This window comes from Micropterus dolomieu, linkage group LG23 (assembly GCF_021292245.1).
Source record: "Micropterus dolomieu isolate WLL.071019.BEF.003 ecotype Adirondacks linkage group LG23, ASM2129224v1, whole genome shotgun sequence".
Lineage (NCBI taxonomy): Eukaryota > Metazoa > Chordata > Actinopteri > Centrarchiformes > Centrarchidae > Micropterus > Micropterus dolomieu.
Window position 1 is genome coordinate 28916578 of NC_060172.1, and position 21633 is coordinate 28938210.

At 40.1% G+C, this 21633-nt stretch overlaps 1 protein-coding gene across 4 annotated transcripts; it reads right to left on the bottom strand.

Annotated features, from left to right (window-relative positions):
- Positions 1–363: 363 nt before the first annotated feature.
- On the bottom strand, positions 364–20033 carry LOC123962846 (flotillin-2a). Of its 4 annotated transcripts, none has more exons than XM_046039257.1 (11): positions 19865–20033; positions 16067–16148; positions 13297–13387; positions 7865–7988; positions 6899–7017; positions 6668–6781; positions 6422–6541; positions 6129–6343; positions 5273–5456; positions 4594–4743; positions 364–3390 (listed from the first exon to the last, which is right to left on the bottom strand). In XM_046039257.1, exons 1-11 carry the CDS (start codon positions 19911–19913, stop codon positions 3340–3342), a joined length of 1299 nt encoding a protein of 432 aa, XP_045895213.1. In that variant the 5' UTR covers positions 19914–20033; the 3' UTR covers positions 364–3339. The 4 variants fall into 4 exon arrangements, with proteins under 4 accessions (XP_045895213.1, XP_045895214.1, XP_045895215.1 ...); XM_046039258.1 differs by lacking the exon at positions 13297–13387 and adding an exon at positions 13871–13961; XM_046039259.1 differs by lacking the exons at positions 16067–16148; positions 19865–20033 and adding an exon at positions 13871–13955.
- Between the last annotated feature and the right edge of the window lie 1600 nt (positions 20034–21633).

Below are 21633 nucleotides of genomic sequence, written 5' to 3' on the forward strand. Positions count from 1 at the left end.
AGGGTTGTACAGCTCACTTGGGTCCAGCTTGTCATACAGGATATAAAGTGTGTCATTGCATTCAGGTATAGTTTTGGTACTGAAGTTGTGTGGCAGTTTCTTATATATAGTACCTTTTAAAGTCCCACTCCCTTATATAGCTCTTTAATAACTGTTAGTCATACTCAAAGTATGGGTAACATTTTGAGATGTTTTTACCACTATGTCACAGTCAACTCACCAGCATCCAGACCTCCGACCACTGATAAAATACTGATACACAGTAGTGCAGGCAATGTCATCTTTGCAAGCTATGTGCGTGAGACGCCAAGTCAAGCCTTCCTAATATAATACCTCTGTAACAGACAGACAGTGAGGCCAACAGGAAGTGGTGAAACATTTATTATAAGACGGCACACAACACAGAATAACATGAACACATGCTTAAAATGCCATGCTGGATCCGTTTTACTGAAGGCCAGTGTTACATGAGAAGATAAAACAACAATATAATTTAAATAGAGATTACAGTTTATTTTCAATGATAGACAACAGACGGACATGTTTCAGATGAAGACAAGAGTTAAGGCGTAGGTCTATAGTATTTGGTCTTTTACCACATTCTCTTCTAAAATGCCACTTGGGAGTGGTAAAGTTGCTACTCTTCTGATTAGACGATATATATCAAGACATTGTATTGTTTGGTACACAATACAATGGTCAAAATGTGTGTGTATATATATATATATATATATATATATATATAAAAATAATTCCCTTGTACAGAATGCCATAAAGTACATCAAACAAAAAGTGGAAAGAAACACATTCTACTAAGTTTAAGTTTTACTTTGTCTGACAGTAAGGTCATGATAATTGATAGTCAAAAAACTGCATCCTCTTCATTATTTAACACAAGGCACTGTGTACAGAAACAAAATCTACTTTTCTAAATAACAGGATCATTACAAAAGTATAGTCCTACTGTGAGTTATTACAACTTTCATTTAGAGTTAATTTTGCATTTCCAAACCAGCCACTCTATCCAAATGACCGGACCGGTGCAGCCTTTCAATCAGGTGAATAAAGGTTCCATGTAGATGAATGAATCTAAATGAATACAAACGTCAATCATCTATCGTGAAGCTGACTTAAAAATGATGTCTGAATCTCCAGACCTAAACTGTTGGAGGGCTCCGCTGGGCTGCAGTGACTTCTCGCGGGTTTGAAAATGGGACAGTGGCTACACGTTCAGGTGATCTTTGTCAGTTTTGAATGACTAATGCTGTTAATCACATATTACACAACATTTATAAACCGGTAAAATAGTCACAGAAACACATTAGAACTTGCCAAACACAGAAACAAAATGAAATGTGCTCAGACCAAACAAGCCACATGTTTATTCACAGAAAAATAAAGAAAATGGTACGACTATGACAGCTTCTTAATGGTCAGCGACAAAATACAAACAAAACATTTAAGGTCACAGATTCTAAAAAGTGGTTAATGATCATTCACGGTGTGATTTACCAGAAGCAAAACACATAAAAAAAGAAAAAGGGCAGCCCAAACTAATGTGGCAATACAACACAGAGGTTTAAATGTATAAGAGGCAGCAACAAAAGGCTCATTTATCTTAGAGTGTAACTCAGTTTGGGTTCAAATTCTGCCATCTAGAGTTTGAAACATACAATTTGGGCACACTGTGTATGCAACACAGAACCATCACTTTGGACATTGGCTTTAATGTTTAAATGATTGTAACAGACTACATGTAGTAATTAGATCGACCTCATCAGTGAGCAACAAGAAAATGTACATGTTGCAGCAGGAAAAGTCGGCGGTCCAACTGCTCGATATTATATTTAAACAAACTGAAGACCACCCGAGCACAAACACCATGTTCAGGGTTCACGACCTGTTCACATGCTTATTTTCCCCCAACTTCATGAGTTTACGGAGCGACTGAATGTGACAATTAATTCCTGCTTTGTCACCACAGATTGGGTCAGATATGCAAAACAGTGGCAACTTTCAACCCAGGTTCAACCAGGTGTACTCTTTTAAAGTTACAAAAATACGTACACATTTGAAACAACGTCTGAGAAACACGTCTGAGTAGAAGGAGGAGTTTGTCTCAGGTTTCTGAGCATTCATTTTGTTACTTCTGTCCCGCTTTCCTCCTCCTAACTCTACCATGGGCTACATGAGTAAGAAAGAAATGTTCAGTGAGCCTGACATGCGTCCAGGGGGTCTGTTAAGGCTAAGCTTTTCTAAATATGGCTTTGTATTATGTGTTTGCTTCATGTTTATATCCGCCTTTCTATTCAAACATGTGACAAAAGTGAAGAGTAAACACTACTGTGAGTATAAGCGGATGTTATGAGGACAGGGAACAAAATTGTCCATCTATAAACACAATAATACACTCTGACATCCTGTAAATCCAACTAAAGCCAAACCACTGTCCTAAGGTTTGTGTGGTGAACAGGCACTGCACATTAGAACAAGAAGACAGGCAACATGACAATTCCCGGGAGGTAAGAAGTATCGCACAAGTGATTCAAATATCACTGATATCATATCTACTGTAAAGTTCACAATCACAGTGGGTGAGGATCTGGTGAGCCTTACGTGTAAGCGTGGTTTGGTTATCCATCAAGTTCTCTCTGAGTCAGAGGTAAGTCTAATTAATCTATATAAAAAATACGTTTTAAAAGTAAACAGGAAATAAAAGCTGCCTAGTTGACACTGTGCTCACTATCTGAGCATTAGACGAATGACTGTTCAATGAAGAGGCAGGAGCTGGGACACTTTGCTGTGCTCCCACGGTGAATAAATATCAAAACACCTGACATGGAAGTAGTGCCCTCCAACCTTTGGGCAGCTCTAAAACAGCTCTGGTGGAGAGAACAATATTCATATTTGTCCTTATATGTTTTAGACTCCTACCAGTATCTACTCCTGAAGACCGTGGTGTTTTTCTATCTATAAATAATGTTTAACACAACCACATTCAAAGTGTTCCAACTCTGCTTTAGATGACTTGTACATGACGGAACAGGATTGCAGCATATAATCCTGGCTAACTAGTGCAGTGTCATAGGAATAAATGTGTCGAAAATTAAAAACAACAGAAGATACATACAGTCTGGTCCTTAAGAAGTAAGGCCCCATCTTATTTTCCTTTAGAAAATTAAAAACCTCTTAAAAATATAAAAAACCATCTTGATTGGTGTCAAATGTTTCTGGTCAAAGGCAGTTGCATAAAGGGGTCAGAGGCTGAAAATACTACTTTTATGCTTGAGGCAGATATATGTCGAAGGATTCAGAGTAACGGGTCGTTGGCCTGATTCATCACATGGCTGTTTGGCACTGTGGGCTGATCATCTTCTGGAGCAGAGGTATCTGTGGACCAGAGGACAAAAGGATTAGCTGGTACATAAGGGCCTAATGCACAGTGCGACAACACATTCAGAAATTACAGCTATATATTTTCTATGCTATTACTGAATTAAATATGAAACTAGAAATGCTGTTTAATGAAGGAAATAGAGGTGACTGCTGCTGAGCATGGATGCTGATTCTGTTTAAAGACGTTTTTTTGTTTTTTACTGGAATCCTTAAACTTCAGCACCCCCCAGTGGCCAATCACAGCAAACAACAGTCTGATGAGATTTTGGAAGAACATCTAAATGCAATTATGGCCAGTTATTTTGTGTTATGACCATTTATAAGTATCATGTTTCTGTAATGCCAACTAAAGACAGAATGCTGTCATATTTTGTAGAATTACTTCGAGCCAGTATGTACGTGTGTTGAGTTAGTTAGTTAGGTTGCAATTGCACAGTGCATTTAAATGTTGCAACTATCAATTATAGCTTTCCCTGGTGCATCAAACAACACAAGAATAACTTAAAGTTACCATACAAAAAAATGGTATGTACAGAATCTGGGAAAGATTGGATGACATTTGAAGGAGTGATTAAAAGAAAAATCTAAAATGTTAAAAATTAATGAAATTAACTGGACCTGCTTACTCCTAAATCTGCATTAATTACTTTTTAGCCGCTCAGGGGCAGCTGAACAAGCAATACAACACTGACATATTATCACCGTATAAGGCAGTTATTGTGACCGTGTTAGCAAACTATTCACAATAACTATAGTTTGCTATTCACATAGTAAGAACTACAACACTTGGTAAAATTTTCCATGTGGCTTCCCAGGCTGCATTCTTGTGCTATTTTGCTGGAAAGTCCCTGAAGACATGAATGATAAACTAACACCATGGAGGCTGCAGCTTGGAAACATGGAGAATAGCTGAGTGTTGGCAGGTATTTGTGCTCTGTTAAGTGCCCTCGGGTCAGCTGTTGTAATGTTTTAGTTACACTGAAAACGTCCAATTTCTAGCAAATATGTGAATCATGAATTAACGAACAGTATTATGAGGCTGCTTTGTATTTATTTATTTTTATTCAAGCAGTTCAAACACTAATATATATATATATATATATTTTTTTTATCATAAGACAAGCATACAGCTGACCCTCAAGATAACAGCAGAAATAAGGATGTAAGATTCACAAGATGCGTCTGATAAACTCTCACCTTAGTCAGATCCACCCCAGTGAGGGCGTTGACAGACACAGGGAGTTCAGCCAATAGACGGTTCACTTCTCCAGTCACGCGGCTGCCTTCTCCACTCAGGATGATAATCTCATTGGTCTTGGACAGGGGCGCAGCCACTTTACTGGCAATCTGATGAAAAACAGAGCATCTTTTTGACATTTCTTGCTGTATTTCATAGAGACAGTAGAGAGGGGGGGGGGGACGACATGCAGCAAAGGTCTGCGGTAAGGACTCAGCCTCAATACTTGAGGTACTGAGCTCTGTTTTGTCCCTTTTTTCTCCTTACCAATATGCGACTAAACTATTGGTACCAAAGTCATGTGTCTCTGATAGATAGCTCAGACCAGTGTGTATGCTAATACTTCAACAAACACCATGTTAAGAATAGAGTGAACAGCATTAAATGTGAGACACCTGCCAGGTGTGTTGAGGAAACATAAGAAAATGCACTGTCATGTCATATTTTAACACTGCCAAATGTCCAGGATTAGTTTTTACAGTATGTGTTTATAATTGTTGGCAGTAAAGAGGACACAGTGGTGACTGGTGCTACCCCTCTAGTGGTGAAGACACTGGGTAATCAGACCGATAAACCAAACTGCTGAAATGCTGGTGATCTTTGGTTAAAACCAGTGGTGTACATATGTTGACCACAGACCTTGGGTAGAGCCTCCAGGACCAAAGCTGTCTTGGCAGCCTCGCCATACTGCTGGTAGGCTTCAGCTTTCAGCCTCATCTTCTCAGCCTCTGCCTTTCCCACCGCTTCAATGGAGGAGGCCTCTGCCTCACCGATAAGGCGGATCTTATCTGCCTCTGCCTGCGCCGTCAGCACCGTCTTTGTCCTGGGGTAGGGTTAGAGAAGCATCAAAAAGGATTGTGTAATTAGCAGTCAGTCATGTACTGTCCTGCAGTGTGTGAGTTGGACAACTTCAAAGTCTATAATATAGCATAAAAAGCACAGGTTTGTTATGAATGTATAAGTGAAAATAAAGGTATAAGGTAACAACGAGCATTTTTCCAACAGATTGTAAATTGAAAATACAGTACAGCCCAGTTTTACTGCTGTTTTTATTTTGCTGATGAAACCAACTTTAACAGCATCAGAAACATTATTAACTTAACTATGTCTAGTGTTAGAAAGAATGTAGAGAGCATGTCTGAATTGTGTGTTTAAAAAGTTGGTAGTGGGGCCCCTTTGGTCTACATGTAGTTTTATAGGACTCATTTGTTCGACTGTGGGTCGTTAATCCAAACAGTGTCACTAGATGAGTAAACACCTTGAATTATGTCACAAGAGATGTAACATTATATCTAGTATTGGTTGTTGCTGCATAGTTTCTGCCGTTTCAGGAATGTCAACAACTTAAAATAAGGACAGTGAGACTTGAATCACAAAAATTGTTAAAACTTTTTCAAAGGAAATAAGTGAAATTAGCCCCCATCGTTAGCAAGTATGGAGACATTAATTGACTGAATTAATGCACTGTATGGCGATCTGTATGGGACCCACTCACTTCTGTCCCTCAGCCAGCTGCTGCATCTTGTAGGCTTCAGCCTCGGCAGGTCTCTTCACCGTAGCGATGAGCTCCTTGTCAGTGCGGTCGATCTCCTTCTCCTCAATAGTGATCTGCTTCTTCCTCTGCACCACCTCCACTTCAATCTCCTCCAGACGGATCTTCTGCTGCTCTTTGGCCGCCTGCAGCTCATACGCCAGCTGAGCCTCTGCTTTCTAGAGAGGTGAGAGTTTTTATAAATACTTGTTTGTTTGATTGTTTACTACATATTCACTCTGAGCTTGACTAGATACCTTAGTGTTCACTTCTTGATTAAAGGAAGCCTTCTGCATCTCCAGCTCTCGTTTGGAGTCGGCCATTTTTGTGTCAGCTAGGAACTTCACATCCATCATTTCTTTCTTACACTCAGCTTCCTAAAAAAAAAAAAGCAGTGTCCACAAGATAGTGACAGGAATGGATTAGGAGCAGTCTGTTGGTTTCCTTATGTGACAGCTATCCAAGAATCGATGTTTTTAATTTCCTCTTAAAGCTCTTCTTACCCTGATGCCAGCGTCTCTCTCTGCCTCTGCCACTCCGATGTCTGCATCCCTCTGTACTGCAGCTGTCTGAGTTTTGCCCAGTGAGCTCAGGTACTCCACTTTATCATATACATCCTGTCAGGAGGACAGATGCATATGCAGGTATGGTAAATAATTATGTTATCCTAATTCTAATTAGAAACAGATGTTCAAAAGATAAATGCGAAATGAAGTGAACTTGAGGTCTCACACCTTGATGGTGAAGCTGAGGATCTCGATGCCCATGCGGCCGACATCAGGTGCTGCCACCTCTCGCACCAGAGTGGCAAATTTGTCTCTGTCTTGGTAAATCTGCTCAACAGTTAGGGTGCCTGAGAGGATGGAATCAGGTGGTTAGTGCCTTCCCATCCAAAATGTTACATCTACAGTCATTATTTTAACTACAAATCGGCACACTGACAAAGATGGGCAACATGTGAAGAGAGCATAATGGCCAAATTATCTGTAACTTTTTCAGATATATACATCCTCCGCCAACTCATAAGCAAAGCTTTTACATGTGATGTTTTAGACACCTCCACCTCTGACGTAAGTTATACATTATCTGTTTGCGACAGGAGTTTATTTGAATAAACAGAAGCAGCACCTGCCATTTTGTTCAATATAATGTATGTGTTCAGGGTCATTCTGTCTCCCTTGTGCTCAAATGGACTTTTCTTTTTTTGCCATATGAGTGAACCCCATTATTTTGTTGTTGTGCATGCAGATATCTGCTCTATAATATTACACACCTGTTGAGCACATTATACATTACGTATCGTACGTTATTAATTTTACTCCACAACCACCTTTCTGGTAAAACTGCTTCACACAGTCCCAGTGACATGGTGACGGTTTTCCTTCATACTGGACAAAACAGTCAATTTAAAAAGTTATAAGATGGCCACGAAATGTATCTACATTTAAAAAAAAACAGCTATTAACAATCCTGTGGTAGCAACACATGCTCAGATCTTGCTACATGTTATGACTCAAAGATGTTGCCAAAATAATAAGCTATCTTGTCTGTGTTTCCCTTAATCCCTCTTCTTCTCCATTTCCTAGAATATAAGCAAATATTTAAAAAACTACATGTACTGTCCATATTTGTTGAGCTAGAGAAACAAAATAAAAACCAACAATCAAGCAGTGACAATGCGGTTTTGAGGGGCTACCCACCAAGGATGGCGCGCAGGTGACCTTCGAGGGTCTGTAGGATGACACTCTTGATCTCCACGACTGACTTCCCCAGGAACTGTTCGCAGGCGTAACCCAGCAGTTCATTTTCTGTCATCACCTTCACCTGATGCCAATGTGGACAAAGATGGTCAGCTGAACACACATTCACAAACACAGGCACAAATGGGTGTGGCACACATGAAAACATGACAGATACTAGCTTCTGTGGTAACATCAATCACTTTCTATCTCATCATTTACTACACATCATTCTTTTCTTTTAACTTTTACACCATCAGTATTGTATAGGAAACTGCTGCTAAGTAATAAAGAAATTATAACATTTAAATGGGAACAGAATTTCAGAAACAACTTACAAAGTCTGAAAGGTTAATGTTATGGATGCATAAAGGCTGGGTTTTTTCAGTACTAGTGCATCAGACTTATGGTTATGCATCACTGCTATTGATTTGGCAAAAACAACATCAACTGTGATGAGCTGCTTCAATTCATATTCAAACAGGAAAAAGGACCGTAAACATGTTGCTAACAGCCTGGGCAGGTCCTGGGGATGGGCGGCTGCATAAACTCAGGGCTGTGCACTGTATTTATAACCTTGTTTACAGTCACCATATCTGATTAAACAAGGGTTTAGAAAATATTGGCCAATAGTGACATTGAGTGAATTCTATATGGCCAGATAATTAATGATCAGTTAGCAAGTTCCTGCTGAGTTTACGTTTTACTAATCCAAGTGTGCAAAATAATATCGCAATGATTCTTCATTTTTTACATTTTCAATCCACCATACTAGTTATACGTGTATAGAACATCATTTTAGGATCATCTTTGGAAAGGGATTTTTTGTTCTTTTCGCATGTAAATTATCATAAGATAGTGACTGAGTGTTTGTGTGCCTGGACTTTATAATGCAGACAGCTGCATCCTTGTATCTATGGCCTCCACGCTAAACCAACCAAATGGACAGCCATCAGCTTTTAGATGCTTTGTATTTGTGATCAATATCAGAAGATGCAGACATAAATTTGACCTCAAACCCATTCCTTTGAGTATATGATGACATGCAAAGCATGTACTTGTAATGAAAACACTACTCTGATGCACAAGAGTGCTAATCACAGTTTCAGCAATCTAATGTATGTTCCTGTTCAAAAACAATGAACAGGATAATTTACAATTGAAGGAATTTAATGGAGGAAAAAGAAACCTTAGTGGGATAATTCACAATAAAATTAAATCAGTGACAGCAAGGGAGGTCACTTATGCAGTCAAGACAAAAAAAGACAAAAGGTTTGGGCTGATGATGTACTCCACTGGAGCTGTAAGAAAAAGAGAGTGAGCTGGGTCCTTAGGCGAGAGGTGTGCACATAGTTTTGTTTTGCAACATGCACTCATACCACGAATGAGGGCAACACAAAGTCAGGATGGACTGCATTCCAAGGAAACATCTGAAATTAGGAAAGGCTGCAAACCAGCCATACAACCACACACGGGCCAGCTCAAACAGACAGCAGGGGGAGCCCGTCCGAGGCAGAGACTGGAATACAGACTTGTGTGCAAAGGCAATCTCTTGCCCTTAACTCCTGACCCCGAACTACCTCCGTCACCCTCCCTCGTGACACCACCCTTCCTCCTGCCTCCTCCAAACCCACAGCTCTCTCAAAATACAGGAAGTTCTGGAAATGTGACCAAAAAAAAGAATGACATCCAACCTTTTCCTGAGAACCATTTCCTCAACAGCCAGAAAACTTTTTTTAAGATGATCAGATTTGTCGGGTCCTTCAGTTGGTTTTACTGCCAACTGACCAGTAGGCTGTCAAAGTAGACAAAAATACTCCTACTGAAAGTCGCATAGCAAAATGTGATAGAAATATCCAATTGACGTAGTGAAGTTAACAGTATCTTAGATTAACATACTTCTCTGGTTTCCTCTAAATTAATTGCTGTGTACATCCCTCTTAGTCTAAACGTGTGTCTCTTTAATTTAAGTAGGACACACATCTCCTGCTACTATGGGACACACGCTCCATAATGGCTTTGGCTTAGGTTGGACCAATCCAACAGTGGCATGAGTAGCTGCTTTGAAGTGAACTGTGTGAGCGTGAGGGGCTGTTCAGAACAGTGGGCTCATTGTCAGCATGCATGTAAGAAAACACAGAGGAGACAGGAATATTGGCATGACTGTGGCCAAAACGGCCAGAAACAGAAGTGATGATGAGGCATCTTCTTTCAAACATGAACAGAAACGCTGGCATGCGCCCAAAAAAAGGGAAATGAATTAGAGCAGAATATCATTTGCAAACGGAAATGCAGAAAATAGTGGTATATTATGTTACAAGTTCTTAAAGAAAAAATCCACCATTAAAAAAAGAACAAGTTTCCTCAAGATATCCATGACTGTAAGCTGGATTTATAATTGATAGGGATGAAACGGTTACCGGTTTAATGACAAACCATGGTAAAATTCCCGAAGGTTAGTATTACCATTACAAATGTTAATCATCATTAAAACCACGTTTGATTACCGTGCTTTGGAAAACACATAACTGCATCAATCAAAGGTAGCAACAGAAGCAGGCGCAGCATGCAACATGGGCTTGTTTTGGGTCAATGGCAACACAGAGGAAGGCAGTGACAGCACTCACATGTGAAGTGTGGTCGTATTTTGGTGAGGGAGCCTTGAATCGCTGCAAAACGGGGCGACACGTCGTACCACAACCCACTACTTATTCTTACAAATGTAAGATAAGTTACCTTTTAGCTCAATGCATGATGCGGGGGACTTCAGAAGCTACTCTGGTAAAAACACTACACGTTGTTCTGCTGCTGTATGCGCGGTGTGTCAGCAGACTCTAGTCACCCACTGGACATGACAACACGTTACTTAGTTTAGTCACCAAACCAACATATTTTGTTAATTTGAAAACCGGCAGTTGTCGAAGTAGTTGTAAAAGTGTTTCAACAGGAGAAATGCTACAGACTCCTACACAACATCTGTATTTATGTCAATCATTGGGCTCATCGCAATTACTATCACCGTCTTCTTAAGACTCATTTGTATTCATGTAAATTGTACTTTAGAACATGTAATTATAATGCACATTTGATATGGTTTACAAAAGATTTTATTGTTTATGCAAACTAAAAGTGCTGCTCATTTTATTTGTTTTCAATATAAAACTTTGAAATGGTTTCAGTGTATTTTCAGCACATTTTCACTAGTGTTGTGTCGTTAAAAGAACGTTTTGTTCATTTGACCTAATCTTGGATGTGAGTGAGTAATTCATTCATTTTCACGCATGCGTGAATAGTCTTGGACTCGTTCATTCGTTACACAGCAGCTGCAAGGCCTCCGTCAGCACAGGAAACAGAATTGTCGTTCATTTGTCACGTGACAGCTGGCTACAGGGCTGTGGTAAGCAGGCAGCGCAGGAAGCAGAACTGATTAGTTCATATTCTCTCTCTCTCTCTCGAAAATGGACGGATTTAGCCGGAGTAGTGGCTTAATCAAATATTGACAACGTATTTCTGTGGTTTTCACATGGTTTGAATTTGTTTGTGGCTCCATGGGTTTTTATAGAACCATGATAGAGAAAGATCAAGAGGTGAATTTGTGCTTTATACTCAATTAGAGCAAGCCAGGCAGCCTTCTGTGTTTGAGAACTGCGCTGTTTTTTTTGTTTTGTTTTTTTAAAATCACCCCACTAGAGCGCTGCAGCGCCGTAATAACCAGCCTAGTTAAAATGGATGAAATGACACAAAAAGAGATTAGTTCATTTTAATGAACGAGATTTGGTGACTCGAGTCTTTCAAAAGAGTGACTTTTCCCATCACTAATTTTAACAATACTGCGATAATACTGATAAGCGTGTCAATATTGGTCACTATAATAATGATGATAACAGGTGTCGTAGATTCTTTTTGCATTGATAGAACCACAGCAACACTAGATGGACGTGTCATGCTTTAATTATATTCCCTAAAGTATTTTTTACCCTCTGTCATTCACTTTCTTATAGAGAGTGGCACTGGAAAGTTTTGCTTTGTCTTATTACTGAATTAGGAGACTATAGATTACTGAGCCTTTCATTCCTCAATGTAATGTTGTGTTCACTACCAACAATCTTCACCAGCATAAGAAACTTGACAGAGAAAACACGAGAAGCCCAAGTTGACCAATCACAGTTCTTGCAGCCTCGATGATCATGTGGTATCTCCGTAGTCATCCCAACACATAGTTCCAGCTTTTATTGTTTATGCATAGTTACCCAAATGGATTGTGCAGTAGATATATAGTGAATGTTATGGTGGATTTTTTCTTTAATATATTAATAGTTGTCAAACTAAAAACAATCCTCACTTATTTTGGCACTGAACAGAATCAAACAACCAAAAAAAACACAATAAAACAAACAAAACACTGAGATTGACACCAAAATGCACATCAGGCTCTACACAGACCCCTTCTCCTGTCACACTAAGACCAAGTTCAAACTGAAAATAACACCGTGCCAACAGAATGCAAGGGGCTACGCTGGTGTGTGTTTGTGTTCTACAGGTACCAGTGAGACAGTGAAATGTGAATCAGGAAACCCAGTTTGACTTCCAACTGAATTGAGCCAATACTGTGATTGAAATGAATAATGTGTGAATGATGTGTTTTTGACACAGTGCTACTATCAGACTGATTTGGTCAGATAAGTTTAACTATGTGTATTCTGCCCAGATATGAAGGTAACTATGTGACCGATCTGTATGTACATCTATCCTAGTGCCTCAAAAGGGTTCATTACAATTTCTCAGTGGGGGTGTACGAGGTACTTATCCATAATCAGTGTATTACCTGCAGTAGATGGTGGTCACCACCGCTTTACATTGCCATCAAACAATGCTTTCCGATTGTGTATGGTGTAGCTTTGGTGTTTTAATGCGTTAATTTGGTCACACAATAACACAAACAAAATCAATCAAGACAGCGGTACAACAGCGGTCTCGTGTTTTGCAACCTAAATTTAGTATTTTTGTCTGGTGGCTTTGAAGAGCGCACAGATGGATACAGTTTCCCATTGGAAAGGGCTGTCTGAAGGCAAGGTAAAGCAGTGAAAATATTCTAAATATAAACTGAACTGCAGTACATTGCTTATCTTATGTGCCAGTACTCCAGTCTGCTTCTCCAAACTGGGAGCGTGCCAACCGCCATCTACTCTAGGTGGTTAGCCCCACAAACCCCAACTAACCCTTTAATCAAAAATACAGGTGTGCATCTGAACCTGAGCCCTCTGTATGAAACACCACCTCTGCTGTGATTATGGGCTGATGCCAGAGAAAAGAAGGGAGGGGGGGCAGTATGTGTGTGGAGGGGGGGGTAGTGGAGTCTGAACTGGCATTCCCAGAAAAGTGTGGTGATTTACCTGAGCCACCCCAGTGACAGTAATAGCTACACCCTCCGCTGTCTCTACATCCTCACACTTGGGCTGCAGGGTCATAATCTCAAGCGTTATCCTGTGAAGAATGTGGACAAATATAGAAAAAAAATTGACATGTTCGGAGGGAAAGCAAATGAAGGGAAGGGCCAGTAACACGAGTAAACAACAGGACAAAGTGAAACCATTCACCCAAGGACTCCAGATCACTAACAACGGAGCAAAATGAGACGCTATCCAGAATTTAAGCCTTGTAGGATTTAAGTTTTTGCCTGATTGTTTTCAAATGCAGCTTTTTTTTAAATTTGTATTTTGCCAGTTCTGTAGCCTCCATTTATTGACCCCGTTGTGAAAGGTGACTCAGAGTTCAGCTTTGTGGCGAAGCTAGTGACAGCTGATTGTCTCCCTTCCACTGCTGACGGAAAAAAAAAAAAAGCCATGAAGATGAGAAAAACACAAACACACAGACAACGTTAGCTTGTTAGTTGGACCATTTTCCTGGGTCTTCTTTTTGTCTCGCGCACCAGCCACTGCTTTTGTTCAGTCTTTTGAAATGCATTACCTGAGCCACCCCTGTCACATCCAGGGGAACACCCTCCGAAGTTTCGATATTCTCACAGCGACAGAGGATGGTCATAACCTCCAGAGACATTCTACGCAGGCAGGCAGGCGGGAATAGCAGAGGCAGAACAAGTAAGTTGGACAACAGCTGTTAGGAATGTCAGTAACCAAGGTCAAGAGAAAGGGGGAGGAGGGAGAGGGTGAAAGACAACCTAACCTGCTGGTTTGAGGCCGTTTCATTTATGATGTGGTGCTGGTGACACAGCTAAAACAGCTTCTCTTGTCTCTGTCTGTTAATAAATGTTTAAATAACCTGGGATAAAAAGCAAGAACCGTAAACTCAAGCCCGTGCTGACAGGATTCTTGATCCCAACGCCTCTCCAAGATAACACTGGAATTTCCTCTAAAAACAATCCTCCACTTCAATACTATTCCAGCTGGACTGTTTACATGTTATGTTGCAGGGCTTCACTGGAGTCAAAGACATGGGAGGCTGACTGCAGCAACACTTGGAAGAGGAGACTCTGGTTAAAAGCTCCACCTCCCATTTCTTTCCAGAAGAATTGAATCAATGAGTCACAGGCCTGGACATTAACATGATTACTGCATCACGAGCGGGAAGCCACCCCCTGTTTTTATAACGCTGTCCGGCTACTAGCTTATGGACATAGGGCTTTTAGCCTGAGCGGTCACTACTCTGGAGAGGAGGAAGAACATCTCTCTCATCCAAGAAAGGATTCGAGATGTGGACAGAATATAAGTAGACGAGAAAGGATCCCTGGGATAGCCAGTCTCTGAATGGGCATTTATAAAGCCAGCCTCGCCCCCACTTTATTTTATTGTCGGGGTCTGCCTTTATGTTGCCTAGCAGCTAAAGACAACGAGCAGCACTTAATAGGGAAATGGCTAACCTGCAGGAGACACACTGGGGCTGAGACAGGGTAAGATTGACACCAGACAAAGCAAAGCAGGTTGGCAGAGTAGAAACAAAGAGGCAGGTTTTATAACAGCTAGGGGTTTTGGAAAAACACCTTACACAAAGTGAAGAATACATGCACTTCAATTTTGGGCTGTTGAAAATTTGTGATCAGTCAGACATGAAACAGTGTCACATGTAACATGACAGAATCTGTAAACTATTTCATTGCAAACAAAAGCTGCTTTACTGACGTTAAAATCAGTGACTTTGAACCCAGTGCCACAGACTTTCCACATTTAAGAGTAGGCATCTTTAAGCTTTACAGTAGGTTAAAGGCCAAATGTCAGCTGCAGGTTTCGTCTCTTGATTAGTATTAGACTTGATCAAGATCAGGCTAACAATTTTCTTTACTGGTTTTAAGCTCTGACAGAGGAACAAAACCCAAATATAATTTGTTTGTTTATTATTATTTATTATTATTATCATCATCAAATGACTAACATAAGCAAGTCTTTTCGGTTTCTTGAAACTTTTTTGCTTTGGCTACACACACAACACTTAATTAATTAATTGATTGCTGGCTTGTTCTTGTCATTGGATTTTTTGACAGTGAGAAAAACAGAGGCTGTGTGTGACACATGGCTTGACGCTGGTCCTTGAGAAAAGCTCATGGGGTGTTGCCGAGGAGCCTGAATATGCTAAAAAAAAAAAAAAATAATAATGTATTGACCAACTGCTCAGTAGATTTTGATATACCTTGTTGCACACATTGACAATTCTGGTCTAATGACTGCATTACAAGAGAAGTCAGGAGGTCAACAAAAGATTAGGAAACATCTTCTTGGGCAATTTGACCACTAGTTGTAAAGATCCCCCCCCTGGACGAAATGGATGTACAGATACCCTTACACCCGCAATAGCAGAGCACAAAGGAGACAAATATTCATTAGTAAGAGACATGGAGTCTTATTGTGGTTTGTAATGCAGATGTAAAAAATTTTTTAAATGTTTTGCATATTGTTGTAAAGATACCAAATTGTGCTACAGGCATAAATTTATCTTTCGTATTATGTAGCCTGTTAAAATCTTTATTGTGTTAAGGGTATAAGAATCTGTTCTTGAATGGTGGAAAGTAGGAATTCTAATATCTATTTTGTTTTCAGGCCTGAGAACCTGTTGTGTGCAGACAACCTGTTTTTAAAAGCTTCCTGACCGAGGCGGTGGGCACGGTGCCATTTAACACTTGTTTGGTTTGGAGCCAGAGCAGACAGGCCTTACCTCTGGATGTCAGAGATGAGCCACCAGGCCCAGGACCAGCCTCCCACAACATATGTCTTCTGATCGGAGCCACAGCAGCCACCTTTGGAATAACAAAGATAAAATGAACGTCACATGGTTATAATAAACACAGAACAAAACTGTAGTAGAATCAGTTAATAACAGTCAGGCAAAACAATATGGGGCCAGCTTAGATGAAACAGGCTAGCCCATTACAGCAGCAATTAGTTGGATTATTATTAGACCTTTAAAGTGGCTAAAACTGATATTTTACATCAACATAAATCACAATGTGAAAGGGGTTGCTTGTAGCAATGAACATACAAAGAATTATCACCTGAATCTGCAGCTCCAATCTGCTTTATAGTGAATTTCAGCTCATTGTTTAGCTGTCCGGCTCGCAAGTTTTACTGTTTTGGTTCACTCTCAGTGTTGTTTTCAGCTGCACAAGGCAGCTATTTTTGGCAAAGCAGCTCTAAACCCACTGTTCACTACCTGCCCAACACCAAACAGCAGACAGACAGTTAAGGGACTAGCTGGTGAACATAGTGGAGCATTTAGCGGGCTAAGGAGCCAGATGTTTCCTTTGGATTTAAGTTCGCCAGGTTTCCAAAGGAGGAGAAAGATAAGAGACCAGATCAGACAGTGACCCAGTTTTCATATTCTGCAAGTGCTTTCTGAGGAAGAGGATCATGTGCTGTTCAGCAAATCATAAAAACAGGCACCACTAAACCCAACCACAGTCCCCACAATGTTTGTTCCTCTAGTGTTGCAATAGGACGCCTCATCTCTTCTTTCACTTTTGGCATATCACGGACATCTCCCACTCACACAGGTAGTTTATTGTGATCTACTCTGTCACAACAGCAACACACACCTCACCCGTGTGTTCTCAAAGTAAATGCTTCATTCTTACTGACCCACTCTGAACTTCAGCCTCGTTGAATACCATGCGAACTTGGTGCAGCATGTGATTTATGTGATTTTAGTGAGAACCATTTATCCAACGCATACATCATAATAAAGTGACCTGACGATGCCCATAAACACCTGAAACAACTTTTTCTAAACATTACAAACACACTTTAATTGTCCTATAGACATAACTGCATGCAGAACACAGCAGAAACATCCAATTATAAAATCTTACAACACTGTATGTTAACAATAGTTTTAAAGTGAATGTGAGATAATTACGGTCAAGTGGGTTTCCAAACTAACTGTTTCCACTAGTAGCACTGGTGCTCCCAGCTGACAATAGGTGCACCAGTACAAAATTTAGGAGCACCACTTAATCGACATGCAACTTCCTGAGCTTCTAAGATAAATTCTGCTGTGGGGCCCTCCAACCTAACCTGTGAACCATGTAAACCATTTGTCAGTGGTACACAGAATCACACCTGACAGCCCAGTGCTCACACTACAATCCTCCCTCCTTTAAAACTAGCAAGAGAGAAAATCCCAACCCACTCCCTTCAGGCCTGCCTCCAAAAGCCATTCCCACAAATTGATTTGATGACTAAACATTGACACCTGCTTTGACAAGAGCAACTTGCATAGACGTGCACACAGTCACACACATAGAAGCATATTTGCAAGTCGCACTGGTGCTCCAAGATATAACATTTTGTAGCACTGTCTCCAAAAATGGTCACAAAATGCTACTAAATGGTGGCAGTCTGAAGCCCTCTTAAGCGGCACATATTGGTCCCACTCACTGGCCCCGGTGTGAGAGTTGAATCTCGAGTATTTAGTGCAACATTCCCAGCTGCCAGACGGTTACTGAAAGACAGACGAGTAGGGGAGGGGCAGGACTCTCTTTACTGACTCCCCAATAAATAAAAACATATAGACCCACATCTCACACACTGCTGATGTTTGTTAACATTTCCATCAACAGGGTTACTATTAAAAAGGTGTCATTTCAAGTCTATAAAAGATACATCTCACTCTTTTTATTTCCCATTCTTCACATTATACAAATTCCCAGTGTGACTGAACTAACGAACATGCAATCAAGGAAAGGGGGATCCTGGGGAACCCAGGAAACAGAATGTATACCATAAGTGTGTTGTTTTGTCCATGCTCTGTTATGACATAATCTAATTCATACAGATTTGAAGTTCTGTTTTTAAATCAAGGAATGTGGATGGGACAGGCTTTTAAATCTTAAATACCTACTTGCCTACTGCCAAACAGGCTGAGGACCTATAGAAATACTCGGAGCTCCACACCATTTTAGCTGTAGGAGCTCCACCAGCATAACTTAGATTCCCAACTGCATTCAGCCACAGTGGAGGGGGGAGGAGCTCAGTGTGAATGAATGAGACATTTTTCTTGATGCAGGATTTTGTCCTTAAAAAGTAGGGAAAGCCTTTACTCGCAACATGCAAGATGAAGCGGCAGTATTTCACATTAGGAAAAAAAGGACATTTTATAGGGACTTTATGGGGATCAGTATCTGTATGTTTCAATATTAAACTGGCTGTGAAAACAAATCTCCTTTTGGGCCAATAAAGTCTAAATCTAAATTCTGTTTTGGCACCCAAACTCCTAAAAATACAGTGTGTCATTTCTTTTCACATTTGGGAAATTAATCTGTTGTGGAAATTGGCATGTGCAGCTCACGCCCACTCACTGTTCCTCTATGTGGTGACTGACAAACTCTTAAAAAGCTTAATCAAGATAGGGAAATTTTCAACAGATTCAGAAGCGTGCTGGAAATGTTTTTTTTTGCAATACACTACCAAACCACATTTATAAACTGAGGGAAGATCTTCAAAACAAAGGTCAGTAATTCCCATTAGTGGAGTCTGACGTCCACCAGGGATCCATCAGATCAATGGTGAATGCAGAGACTTGCATAATAATATTGATTTAATTATTACTTGACAACATACAAATTAGCAACACACTACCCAGACATTACAGAGATTTCTGAATTAAAGAAATGCCTATGTCAATGTCGGACTAAAACCTTGACACAAAAGGGGGCCCTGGCCCCCGAGTTTATATATGGTAGGCCCCTGGGATTAACGAAACAAGTCTTGGGTGTCCTATGTCAGAGGTATTCAAAACATCAGCTGGTGGCGTGTGGAAAAAGGAGAGTTTATCAGCGTTTCCCCTGGAATTTAATTAATCTAGCTCTAGTCCTTTCTGCAGCAGAGAGCCATCATATCCTACCACCACTGCTCAAGAAAAAGAGACCTACAATAAACATCAGCGCAGCTTCCCTACATCTCAGTTTCTACTATGAGCACAATGATTGCTGGTTTATGTCAATAAAATGCCTTAGTGAGAGCAGTTTCACAAGCAAACATTACACTAACCACACACACAAAAAAAATACAGGAACAGATACAAAACCAAAGCCAATCTAATGAGTTTATTATATAAGCCTTACAGAAATATAACTGGGGAAGAACGTCACATAAAACGAAGGTACGATATGGTGGATTTTGTGGCTCGTCTCTCAGTTGCCATTTAGAGCCATAAAACGACATCAACATTTCTTTGGGGGTTGGGGTGGACCTGTCAACTGCTAGCTGAAGTGACGCTAAGGTTACATCGAATGGTTTGGTAGTTTAATGACCGTGTACGCGACTCGTAACGTTAGCTTCTGGCGTAACGTTTAATACCCGTGAGTTACACTTCTAATACAGGTTAGGAGAGCTATTCTTATTAGAGTTAAATTATTTTCCAAGTCAGTCTCTGTAATAACGTTAGCCCTTCATGGAGCCTGGCGAGCCAGGAAGGAGCCCAAGGAGCTAAAACACATCTAAAAAGCTTTAACGTTACCTGAAACCACCAGGGCCTCGTTTGGTCCAACGGTGTGGCAGTTTCCCATTTTACCGACAGAAAAAACCACGTATCCAAATTTAATCGACGCATACAACACTAACTTGGCTCATAAACACCGTTTTTCTCGCCAACTCTCAATTATCGATGCGTTCTGAACTGGGGGAGTCGAGCAATGGGAGCGTCACGTTGACTATAAATACATGAAACGCTTCCGCTTATGACTGTCAAAATAAAAGTAATGTTGACGAATACGTATTGAAGTAATCGTTTTGATTTTATTTCTAAGGTTACATTGTCATACTTCTGTCATTGTTTTGCTGCCACTTGACTCAGCTTACCGGACACCCCTCCCCTCGATTTCAGCCCCTTCTCCACATCATTATGCTGAAATAGGAGTGGTTATTTAAACGTCCTCTCACGCACCAACCTAAACAAGAATAACTGCAGTTTTCCTGAGAGAGACGTGGTTTGTGGTACTCGGCATTGCGTTTAGAGACCTGATCAAATAGTACTAGTCCAATAGTATGTCCATCAGTATCATGGTCAAATAGTGCTGTTAGAGAGTACAGTTTTGTGAAATCTATCAGGGTTTGCAAGGACACACCTAATGCAGATGGAAGTGTGCTAGTGTAGAATTTTGCTACAATGTGTGCAAACACAACTCATACAGTGTTTTGAAATATGAAACTGTCATCCTTTCTCCTATTTCTAAATTTTCTATGAAAGCAAGCAGCTTCATTGTATTTTCACGAGGGGTATAATCCACACTATCCCTGAAATGGTTTTCAGTCCCAAATTTACTAATAATTTTCTGTGAACTCTGGTTCATCCTGTGAACATACCCTTCTCACTGGCATGTTTTGTTCAACAAACTCTGAGTTTCTCTGCTCAGTGTGTCTCCTGCTTCTCACAGAGCCAGACTGTTTTGTTTCCTCACTGATTCAGCGCATTAGCGGTTTACTGTAGGCCCTTGTCAGAAACTAAATCTTGGTTGGACATTAGTTTGTTACTCAGGACTATCTAAAGTTACCAATTTTATGAGCTGTTTTGCCCTCACTCAAATATAACACTGTGGCTCTGTGACATAAGACAGCTGCTAGTTTGTTAGAACAGTTCCAATAAAATGTTAATTGCACATAATATGTAATCTCAGTTTAAATTGTAAAAATCAGAGTTTGTTAAACCTGCTTTCTGGTATAGACCCCAGAGCAAGTACAATCCAGTCAAAAGATTTTAATTCTTCGGTTGGTGTTCATATGTATGTATTAGGATAAACCCTTGAGATGGACCATCTCATTTTCAAGAGGGTCAACAAGAGAGAAGTGAAAAAAATAACTAAGAAAAATAAATATAATTGTCAATAAGGCAACTACAGACAAAACAAAAAGCAAAGACAAAACACATAAATTACCTAATGAAAACATTGAAAACTTTACAAACTCAAGGTGGCCAAAGTGGCCAATAAAAACAGTAAAGTGTGTGTCGATCACATAATACAATCAAGTATAAACAATAGGGTATACAGTGTACATTACAGTGACAGTTTCATTGATAACAGGAGCTGTATATCTCAAAGTAAGAAGACTCATTCCCAGGGCTGAGTAAAATCAAGAATATTCAAAGCAATTTATACATATTTTCTCCTTGTCAGATAACTTAAGATAGAATTTATTGATCCCACACTGGGAGAATTCATCAGATAATAAAGTGCACATTAAATAAAAATAGAGTAAAAAAATCAAACAATAAAAATAACAAAAAGATAA